General features: G+C 42.2%; 1 protein-coding gene across 1 annotated transcript in view; it reads right to left on the reverse strand.

Annotated features, from left to right (window-relative positions):
* alk (ALK receptor tyrosine kinase) overlaps positions 1-12,147 on the reverse strand; it is a 208,494-nt gene that overhangs the window by 17,773 nt on the left and 178,574 nt on the right. The window contains exons 12-18 of the mRNA XM_084683172.1: positions 10,892-10,962; positions 7,542-7,707; positions 6,153-6,300; positions 3,967-4,077; positions 3,248-3,389; positions 1,835-2,005; positions 117-215 (exon numbers count right to left, since the gene is read on the reverse strand). Coding sequence (XP_084539298.1) covers positions 117-215; positions 1,835-2,005; positions 3,248-3,389; positions 3,967-4,077; positions 6,153-6,300; positions 7,542-7,707; positions 10,892-10,962 — 908 coding nt within the window. The remainder of the gene's footprint in view (positions 1-116; positions 216-1,834; positions 2,006-3,247; positions 3,390-3,966; positions 4,078-6,152; positions 6,301-7,541; positions 7,708-10,891; positions 10,963-12,147) is intronic.

Here is a 12,147-nt window from a genome sequence, read left to right on the forward strand (position 1 = left end):
TCAGAAATCCACAGCACAGACTGAACCACTAATGTAAAGCATTAAAACCATGTGTCTGGGGTAATGCCAGCAAACAGGAACACTCCCTGGCTTTCTCCACTGTGTGGCTCAACTACCTTTGAGGGGATCCATAAACATCTCCCCGTCTGGGCTGATGAAGGACGAGCCGTCCTCCCCATCCTGTTTTGGATTATTGGCTTCACTGGTGTTGCCCCCTGGACATGAGAACCAATAGATTAAACATCATTACGTTGAGAAGATTTTTTGAAAAGCTCCCCTAGAATGATTGATACTGGATACCATTGGCCACATAGTAGAGATACAAATAAGTAGTCTGCAAGACTTCACAATAAGGTCACATTAACCACCATGTAACTACATAGCAATACCCATAGTGACAACATTATACTGTTGTGACATAGGAACTGCCTATGCATAGTGAAACTTGGCTTGGTGGAGGTTGGGCTTTCCAGGAGTAAGTGTATTTTAACGTTGATTTTGTTTTGATTGAAATCCCATACTTAGTATGGGAATGTATTTGTAATTGCTAATAATGCTTAACACTGCACAGTTTGCATATTAATTCCTTTGTACCTACAATGCTTTTTCTAAAGGTATTACAATGCAGATAAATGGTAGTTGTATGTAACATTGATGTAAAGTGTTGCCAAGTCGTCTTATTCTGTATGTCTGAATGGAGATGGAAGAAATACATGGCCTCGTTGACTGCCTTTTAAACATCCACTGCTGGCCATTAGATCAAATCAAGCACACAGACATGCATATTCCGTAAATAAACTCTGCCAGTAGTGTACTATACTGAAATTCTCAGTGACTTTCAATGTGGTACGTCAAATTGGATGACACTTTTTCATCAAGACAGTTTCTACCCTGGTACACAAGTCACCGGTATGTTTGCTTTTGTGCAGGGAAATAGTCTTAAGCGCAACAAAAGCTCAGCATGTAAACACAGTCTGTCCTCAGTTGCAAACACTGAGTTCCAGTGTGCCTCTGAAAGCGAGGTCTGAAAAAGTAAATGCTCTTTAGCAACATGGGTTTCCATGGCCAAGCAGGTGCACCCAAGCCAAGTGTCGGCTGTAGTGCATCACATTGTTAGACTTTGCAGCAGAGAGAACATTTTCTTTTGGAGTGACGATCAGACTGTAAACAAATCTGGGTTTGACTGATGTCAAAGGAACCCTTCCTACCTGACTGAATTGTGCGGATGCCAAAGTTTGGTGGAAGAGTAATTACATGTGCAGGTAGGGTTTACTTTTCCCAATAATATGTAATCTCAAAGGCACAGCCTCTGAAAGCCATTCTGGAAGGTTCCATGCTTCTAACTTTGAGTCAACAGTTTGCAGACGTTTCTTTATTGTTTCACCATGATGATTCCCCCAATGAAGTCCTTACCTACAGACATGGTTTGTGGAAATCAATTTTGAATTATTTCGAGCTTTCGAACTGCTTCAAGCCCTAATCTCATGAATTTGGACACCCACTGTGAGTCTGGCTTAATAGCTTGACATAACAAACGCTCTTGACTGAATCGAAACAAATCTTGAGTGTAACAACATCCTTTCCGGAAGAAAAGTGGAAGACAATAAAGCAGCAAAAGGGCAAAAGAATGACCTGTAAATTAATGCCCCTAATTTTTGAATGAAACATCCTCCAAAACAGTCCACACAGTTTCGGCCATGTATTGAGCATAAATCCACAAATGAGCTAATAAGCTAATTAGCTAATAGTAATTAGTAGTACTTTTACAAATTGTGATAATTATAACTAATTACTTGGTAGTCATGTTATGGATCATAATGAATCCTTGACGCACCTCTGTATCCACCCCCGCCTCCACCAGACATGCAGGCCCCGCCGCCACCTCCAAAACCACCCCTGGTTTGCCAGCTGAACGTCTGACACGGCTGCCCTCCCTGGCCGCCCAGCACCAGGGGCCTCCCGCCTGGGCTCCCAGGGGTGCTGTCGTTCCAGCCTCCACCTCCACCTAAGAGAGACACACACACTTACACTTACTTAGGCTCTTCCCATTCCACATTATGGGCACATGGCAGACATCCTTACGTGGGAGATGGAATATGCTTCACTATACGTGATCCATAATGAATGTAAAGTCTACTGACTGCAATAACAAAACAAGGACCAAAATAACAGATGCAGTCACACACACACGTACAAATCACCAAAGAGGACAAAACGGAGTGAGAAAGTGTTGCGCAACTGCTCCATGCCTCACTGTTTACACCAGTTAAAAAGAGACTCCAAGTTGCACCTTCCTTTCCACTCATGCCCTTTGTTGTCTCCCAAAGCCACCCACCCCAGACACACACAAACAAGTAAATCCACTCTGGTTCCAATCACACCAGACATACTTCATTTTTCATACTTGCCAGGTTCCCCTTTAAGTAAATGTAGGGCACTCTAAAGCTAGCTCATGTTCAGCAGGACTGCATCATCTCCAAACAATTGAATAATAAATGCTGTTCTCTGGCAGAAATAAATAACAACACACCCTACACATCAGACAACTCCTTGTTTAGACAACGGAGTCAAACAGATATCCTGTATGTAGTGCAAATAGTTGTGCATCTGTTCATATTGATACTAAATGATCTTGAGCTGGTAAAAGGAGGATAAACACATGCATAGCGAGCTCTGGCTCTTACTCAAAACTTCAAGGACACATGAAATGTTTACAAGTAAGAAGAGTCGTCTCCCTTGGAACACCAGCTGAATACTAAAAAGCCTGGATTTGCATGGAACTCCATTATTGGGTTTACTTATTAAAAAAATATTATTGGAGCGCCTACTTCCTCAAGATATACATGTACCCTTCTTGACGTACAAAGTTGATGCCATACTTACTGGGTGCAGAGTCAGCACCTTCTACCCCACATACTGTATCTTCACCAAAGTATATTTTGTCCATAGTTATCTCCATCAATGCATATCTAGTCTGTAATTACAAGATGGTTCTGGTTTTTCAACCCTGAGAGGAGTCATTAACTTTCCCGTTGCAGTGATAGCAGAGAGTGGGAGAGCTTGCCCTTTCAGCCAGAAGGATCTTAGGCTTCAACCAGAAAGCACTAGGAACACATGTATTTGTGTGTATGTAGACATGCAATGCCCAAAAGACATATACTCACTCGCACACACTAAACGAATACCCGTTAATGCTAAACATGCTGGTATACAGTATGTATTCATGCAGTATGAAAACCAAACACACCTGATGCACCAGACTTTCCATTCCGCCCTTGCACAGAAGGGTCAGTGTCTATGAGCTCCTCCTGGCTACCCGATTGGCTACTGTACCCGCGGCCCCCACCTCCTGCTGCAATGATCAGAGGGATATGGACTCCCTTCTCCACCTGTAATAATGGTGATGTTTTGTGTTGAGTGAAATGTGCCCTTGAATACATTGTTGGGTCTCACGGGTTGAGGCCGTTTCTTCTCCTCAGAACTGCCCAGTTTTGACTGCCCACGATGACTCTCTTAGCAGGAATAAAAAACATTCTAATATCCTGTTAAAATTGGGATTTAACTTTTTTTCTACCTTTTGGCTAATCACTTGGCTGCATGAAGTCGTTTTAATTAGAGTCCTTTTGAGAATACCAGTGCTACGTCTGCTACTGGAGCCTATTGTTACGCAGAATGGAAGACATACATTGAGATGAACCAATGGTTATTACACAGCTGATAAAGACTGGTACTGATATCTCGTTTAAGGCACATTTTTGTGTGGCGTTGCTTTTCCAGATTGTGTGATAGAAGATCAGAGTGGGGCAAAGAGTCTACCACAGCGTCAAATAACAAAGCTTCCTTTCATGCATCACATCATACATTTCTAATCAACCAACCCTTTTTCTTTCAGTCCAACAAATGAAAACAATCCAAACACGAGCGGTTCACAACGAGAAGACCCAGCCAACCCCTCCCCTTTCTTACCTTGAAGACGTAGGTGGCTCCGCCCCCTCCGCCCCCGCCCCCTTTCACTTGAGTCTTGTTGTCCGTCGGGCCACTCTGCTCCGTGCAGATCTTGTTGAGCATCCCGTTAGACTGCCAACGGAAACAGTGAGAGTCACCGAGTCAAGCTGACCACACCCAAAGACCTGAACCCTTCAGACTGTGCATTTCTGCACCCTCCATATCTGGCGTCGACGGGGCCATTATTGACATTGAGATATTGAAACTAAGAGCCGAGGAAACGACTCGGTGGATGACAGGTAAGCTGTCATGAGTCAAGTCCGCTCCCTCAAGTGTCTCCTCTTTTTAAATCAGTTGGCCCTGCACCCCAGCAACCAGCTGGAAGAGGGGGAGGCACTATGGTAATTTGATTGACAGATGGTGAAGAGAGGGCAGTGGACTTTAACCTTGGCATGAACCCCGGGGGGGATTTGAATTGCCTGAGCTCAATTTCACACAGAATTACGCAGCCTTCACTCCCTCCCTCTCTTTTCCCTGTCATCTCACTGGGGTGCCACTCAGGGGTACACAGTGAAGACAATATGCTACAATGTGTGTGGAAGTGCTGTGGGAGCAGGTTTGGGCCATCGCCACTAGAACAGTGTGACTTTAGATTCTTCGATTTTCTGGGTTTATAAGTATTAGACAACCAGCTGATTGGAAAGAGAGAGATTAGCAAACACCTTGACGTGAAAAGGACCAGTTCAGATACACAGTGGTCTTCACAAAGTCTCAAGGCATGAAGGTCAGAGGATGGTGTATGCAGTGAATACACAAACAAACATAACATACATCCAACAGGTGTTCATTATTATAGGCTGGCAGAGAAGGAGATAATTACAGTAAGAATACAATACATGAATGATTAATAGCATAGCATACATGACCAAATAATATTGCGGTAGCTGATATACTGTTTGTGATTTTGACATAAGCACATAAGCAATCCTTGATTTCTGCTCTAGTCTACACACACATTAGATATACAGGAGATTGTGTAAGTGTGTGGGTGAGTGAGTGAAAGGGAGATTGAATTTCTTTGCGGGTGTGTGTGTCAGTGCGAAAGGGCATGCACTCTCGTGTTTGCCCGCACACATTTAAGAAGCTATTATTTCTCATTACTAAAGAACAGGCGAGAAACACAGCCCCCTCCAGAACAAATCACTTTCCAAGGCTTTGAAGAGTTTGTGGCTCACTATTATCCACGCTGATGTGAAATGAGGTGAGACCCTAAATGACCTCAGTTCCACTTGAAACATGTCGTTCTCCTCTCTCTGCCATCCTTACTGTGTATTCTTGATGGCTCACACTTTCGTTTAGAACAAGATTTCTATCACAGGACGTGATTTGAAATGCTTCCAAGAACAACAAAAACCTTTTGCGTTTAGTCTTCCGGATAATACACCCTCAAGGTCGAATTGTGATTCGACTCCCAAGTCAGTCCGTTCAAGACAGCAAGAATGAGACATTCACACATACATCTTTTGTGAAGAAGATGTGAGCTGAGATAGCTACAGTGTAATGTTTTTGGTCTTCTCAGACTGAATGTTTTGGTGCTCCGATATTTAAAACAAACGTTGTTTTCTCCAGTGCTTTGAATGAGTCAGAGATGCAAATGGAATCCGTGCATGTTCTCAGCATGAACCTGTTACTGTGAATGCCTGCATTGCCATACCATACTGAATGTTAGCTTTGATTTGTGCTAATACCAAAAGAAAAAGAAGTGAAAAAGCAACAGTGCGTCCTGTAGGCTCATAAAGTTATCCAAAAGTAAATATTGCACAATATTCTTGATGGTCTATATGGTCTATTTATTAGATAAAAGGACTCGAAAAGACAAGATTAAATTAGATAAGGCAAAGTGACACGTACAAAAGACTAAGTAGGCTAATTCTATATGTATTCTAGTAATTCTACGCTGAACCACAAGGTAACAAAATGTTATTCAGAGAACTGGGTCAATGACACATCAATTACTTGAATGTATTGAAAAGTATTGGAGGTGTGTTTGATGAGCCAAACAGTTGGCACATTTCGTATTGATCTAGTGTTTTTTTTTTGTTGCAATGGGTGAGATAAATCAAGTGTACCTAAGTATTTGACAGTGTTATCAAATGACCCAGATCTGTACACTTTAAAGGGAAAAGAACCAATAGCCATCAACTCACGTTGGGACATGCGTCTTCCCCGTGTTGGCCGACCAGGATATGAAGCAGCTCACCCTTCTGAAACAGGAAGTCCCCTATGATGTACACACCATGTGACCTGGTCACAGCCATCACACTGCGCCCGCCTGCGGCACCATAGGCTGTGATCCTATTAGTAAATGTAAAAATGCATACAAACACACACAGAAACAAATACTACACATTTAAATACAGAAGTTGACATTTACACACACACACACACCGTGCGGCTAAAGTCATGAGAGCACTCAAGTCAAATGGACGATCCGTTCAATCTGTGTCAAAGGTTTTTAGTTTCAGTAGACTAACATGACGCTAACAGTATTATTCATTTTGTATACCTTCACAATTTACATTTCCAAAAGATTACCCACCTGAAAATGTAATCAATAAAATAAGGTATTATGGTTACAACATTATTACAATATAAGTGAGGCAATTGGATTAGATAATTGGTCACGTTTTTACATTAGCAGTATTAGTCACATTATAGACACCTAAGAAAAATGCTAATTCTATTTTAAATTAAAATAATTTGAACGAATATATTGGATAATAAAATATATTTCCTTGCTTATCTTTGTCAACTTATTCAACTATGTGTCTGGTCAGGATGCATTGGTGCACCTTCGTGTCTGTTTGGATCCATCCATTGACGGACTGCTGGACTGGGGGTTCTGTGCTTTGAAATTACTCACTAACTCACTCACTCACCACTCTATTCACTCACTTACTCAATCGCCATTTCACTAGCTTACGACTCCACACTGTGCATGTGTTCATGTGCATCTGTCCGTGGACTATCTACTGGCAGACTCCTTGTAATTACTGTGTTGCTGTATGAGAGTGTTGTTAGCATCTTTCACTTCAGATGAAGGGATGGTAAGGGAGATGCACATGCACACACAGGATCTAGTCATGTTTATGGACATGTAGTGTACACTGTGTACAATCTGAATATATAATATACAATTAGCAGATGAATATGTATGACTTTCTATCCCCATGCCAAACGAGTCTAAATAAATACATATCAATAATCCTTGATGTGAATCTTGCTAGGCAACACTATTTCCAGCAACGACACATATGGTGTTGTGCAGTTCCATATGAAGATAATTTGCAGATGGCTTGATTAAAGGTCCTATGATTGACAATCCATTTCAACAACACCAAATATGTCAAGGTGCATCTGCATGTGCACCATATTTCAAAGCACTGAGATTCAGACTAAAATTCAAAATGATCAAAGGATGTTGATGTTGCCACAGTCCAGTACCAAATAGATATGATGATTTCACTCCAAGACAACCATCCATCAACACCTGAATTTGACAAGAGTAATATAGTTCTTGATCTTGTGGTTTTTACCTGTATGTGCTTGTTTCTGGTACCCTCCAAACCTGGATGCCTTTGAAAGGCCCCCTGGTTCCCACGCTGACATTGACGTTGCTGTTTCTATATGAGCTATTGCACTGGGTTGGAGTTGGCCCCTCTGGTCCTGCAGCGCCGCAAGTGTGGAATGTCCATTTGGTGGCTGTACCAACAAAGCAAAAAACAAGACAAATTGATAAAGCAAATAACACGCTTATTCCATTCCTATTCATTTCACATACATTGTTATAAAGTTAACTCTATCTAAACGATGAAGATGAAAATATACATGTCGTACATGTTTTCTGTCTCATGAACCACTAAAATACACTCCTCAAAGTATGTTCATTGTTAAGCACAGGGACTCTTTTCTAGAATGTGAGCTAGTTGGCTCGAAACAAGCACCTCCATCAGCAACGGATATCCAGGTGACAAACATGTCTCCTCAATTGACATGTCATCCCATGTGAGTGCTAATACGAGTTATTTGAGGTGTGATTAGCATGATTGGTTGTGTCAGAAGTACTTGGCTGGAATTACATTTACATTTAGTCATTTAGCAGACACTCTTATCAGAGCAACTTACAGTAAGTATAGGGACGTTACCCCAAGGCAAGTAGGGTGAAGTGCTTTGCCCAAGGACACAACGTCATTTTGCACAACCGGAAATCAAACCAGCAACCTTCTGATTACTAGCCCAAATCCCTGACTGCTCAGCCTCTTGTCAACCCGAGGGTCTCTTGATTTCGAGATCCAAGGGGCCCAGAGAGAAGACAAGGTGTCAAATGCCTCCATCCTTCTGTCATTTATAAAACTCTAATCATCGTTGGAATGATTTTCTATTCCCTGGTCGTATTTCGGGTTCCAAACCTGTTTATTTTCTGTGGACCAATCTGACTTAAAGTCAAGTCATGAGTTTTATCCCAACGTAACTATAATGATATACTGTTGGGCCAGACTTGTCGGTGGCAGACCCTGTAAAGGTTGTTGGGAATAAACAGTCAAATGGATCTCTAGAAAGTAGAGCAGGGAAAATAGTATCTGTATTGATCTGTTTGGACTTTTGTTGGACAATGGACAACGACCAACCCTCTCTCTTTCTCTCTCATCTAACTATAAAGGCAGGAATCAGTGTGTGTGTGTGTGTCTGGCACTATTGTCTTGAGTGCATTGAAATGTACCATGTGTATTCCAAGACCCAGGAACGTGCAGTGTTGCCTGTGAAGTTGTTTGCATGCCATTTGCAACAAATACATGTAAAAGTATTCAATGCGTCAACCCTTCTGTTTACCACAATTAGTAAATCTGTTATTGCCTTATTATCTGTTCATGTATTCCATCTTTTTATCCATTTGCATATAGTATGCTTTCCTACTGTGACCTATATCATGTTCTGATGACAGTCACAGGTCTATAATGTAGTATAACTCAACAGTCGCACTGTTCCTGAAGAGACGGACTAAACTTTTGGGCCATGCGATGCTGCTACGATGGAGCTCATGAGCTGCACAAGGGCACTGCAATCGTTTCTATAAAAACACACAACAGTCCACCTTGTTTAATGGGCCTCAACTTTGTTACTGGCAAAAACAGACCAAACAATGTCGGTCCGGCAAGCCACTAGCAATCTTTTTTCTTCTTAAAAAGTGCTTTCCGTGGGTGCAGTTGTGGCGTTATTGGACGGAGCAGACACACAAATCAGCATCCCTTAGTTGAACGTGCACACATAAACACACCTTGAAATACAAAATACATCCCTTTAGAAGTCAATTGAGATACCAAAAACTAATTGAGTTTCCTGACAGAAAAAAAAAGAAGTGAGATTTAATTATACAATTATGTTTGACAGCTAATAAATCCCTAAAGCTTTGAGATGATACTTAAATATCTCTGAAATGTGTCACATTTGAATGAAAACCTATCCCATCAATGCCATTAAGAATACATTATTTAATTATGAACTGTTACTTTGTTATGGCTAAGTAGTTTTGGACATTTCAAAATTCACAACAAAAACACATTTAATTTAAATACAACTTGAGTTGATAGAATTTGTTTACTGAGGGGAGTCTGCATATCTGCCAAGGGATGGCTGTCCCAATTACAATATATTGCCTATGGCAATAAATCAAGGTATAGATTGTTTTTTAATTATTATTTTACATATTTAATAAAAGCTACCACAGTCCAATTACTACAGTAATCAAATGCATATTTCCCCTTCAGTAGATACTGAAAGAGAAATATGCTGGACATCTGTTGTAATGAATAATCTCTCCTCGGAAACATAGACAAACACATGACCAACATGTAAACAGAGATGCATGGGGCTGCATTTGCAAAGAGTGGCTAATTGGTCATAATGACTGAAATCAAATAAACAAATGACAACCGGCAAGGGGGAGGATGTTTGAAATCAATGTCCATCCTTTTTCAATCTGCTACTTTGCTCAAATCCTTCATTACATTTTCATGTGAATCAGTTATGAGTCCATACTTAAGTTCAGACAATTAAAGAAAAAGAGGTAAGATTGTCCTCACTCTGGGTTAGAGTAAAACATGCTGAGAATTGTGTGGCAAGGCAAACAAACTTCCAAGACCGCATGTTTGAGAAATGCTACTAGGAAGTCTAAGCCAAAGAAAGAAAATACAAATCTTGTTCCTCACTACTTCCTACAATGTCCTCTTCCTCAATTCTCCAATAAACTTGGCTGATTTTGAGGTTAGCGATGAGTCCCTTTCCCATTAGGAGAAGTAATGATGGCATGAAAGTGAAGTGGACTTTCAACAAAGTGCCACTGATTCCCTCCTCAAAGAAAAGATGACTTAGCACCAAGAGGAAAAGAATGCCCCCCCACTCCCTCCACCAACCCCATTATTGATGGGCTGTCGAATCTGGGGGAGAAACAGGGGAAAACGATTGGGAAGTAGAGCAAAGAGAAAGAGAGTTGGAAGGACAGAAAAAGAGAGAGGTGGACAAGGTGTGACAGTATCAGGTTGAGAGAGGAAAGTGGACAAAATGGAAGGATGTGATAGAATTAAAAGGTGAGAGACTCGAGTGTGACGGACACTATTCCAGGTGGAAGAGAAGAGAAAGGCGAAAGCTTGAATTGACGGATTCCTGGGCAGTAGAAGGGTAGATTGTGGGGGGCGGTGAGTGTGTGTAGGGAAGGTAGCTCTGTCATTGGGGGGTGAAGACAAGGATAGGGAAAGGGCAAGAGAGTTGATGTTCCGAGAGGCCAACCATTGAGCATGTTGAAAAATAGGAAGACTGGCCTCAGAGTGACAAACCCACTGAACTGAAACCCTTATCCAATCAAACTCTCGGCCCGGCCCTGCAGTCAAACCATCACTTCGGCACAGGAGCCAGGGGTGCAGTGGGGGTGAGGTGGTGATGAGGGTAGTGGTGAAGGTAAGGCTGGTGGTGGGGGTGAAGGTGAGAGTGAGGGTTAGTGGTGAGGGTGGTGGTAGTGTTGGGGTTGGGGGTGAGGGTAGTGGTGAGGGTGGTGGTAGTGTTGGGGTGGTGGTGGTGAGGGTGAAGGTTAGTGGTGAGGGTGGTGGTGGGGTTGGGGGTGAGGGTAGTGGTGGTGGTAGTGTTGGTGGTGAGGGTGAAGGTTAGTGGTGAGGGTGGTGGTGGGGTTGGGGGTGAGGGTAGTGGTGGTGGTAGTGTTGGGGTGAGGGTAGTGGTGGGGGTAGTGTTGGTGGTGAGGGTTAGTGGTGAGGGTGGTGGTGGGGTTGGGGGTGAGGGTAGTGGTGGTGGTAGTGTTGGGGTGAGGGTAGTGGTGGGGGTAGTGTTGGTGGTGAGGGTTAGTGGTGAGGGTGGTGGTAGTGTTGGGGTTGGGGTGGGGGTGGAGGGGATGACGCAGAGCAAATGTCAACTACTGTGGATTTTTTTCTCTCAGAGGGTTCCGTTTAATTTCACTTTGTGTGTAGTGAAGCTTTGTCTATGGAGTAACTGTGGGTTTGAAAAATGGCAGGGGGAGACAAATCGGCACAGAAAAGAGCTAGCTGGGAGAGAAATATCCATAAGGGAACTTCTTTCTCGACCTGTTTTTCATAGCTATAAAAGTGGCTGTTTTTGAAATAAAGAGGGACCCCTTGTGGGTTACACTCTGAGTTGCTTGATCTCGCTTGAGTTGTCATGGTGTTCTGGGAAACTCTGGAATTTCTGGGTTGATCTAAAAATCAAAAATGTGTATTTAAAAATCCTGTCACAGAGACAACTCAGCGTGGGGATGAAAACAACGGTAAGATTATTTCTCAGAATGAAGGAGTTGTGGTTAACCAGTCACAATTGAAAGGCACACCCCACGTCTTTCTAAATAGATTTGCTCTGCCATAATAGAGGACAAGTGTCATAAATGCTGCTGGCTGGCAGGTCAGAGACTAAATAACATACTGATGGAATTACTCAGCAATTCAGAGTGTGGGAACACTGGTTGGATGGTTGAAAAGATGCATCTTGGAAATATATTATTTATCTGCGCATAGCAATTGAAATTTTCAATTGAATTGAATTTGAAGCATTGTTTAGTGTTTGCTTGCGCCTACCTGGTGTGTCCTTTAATGCCTTAAAATCCCTAGTATCGGCACCAAAAATGAT

The sequence above is a fragment of the Hypomesus nipponensis genome, chromosome 3 (assembly GCF_054491055.1).
Source record: "Hypomesus nipponensis isolate SF chromosome 3, ASM5449105v1, whole genome shotgun sequence".
In the NCBI taxonomy this organism is placed as follows: Eukaryota; Metazoa; Chordata; class Actinopteri; order Osmeriformes; family Osmeridae; genus Hypomesus; species Hypomesus nipponensis.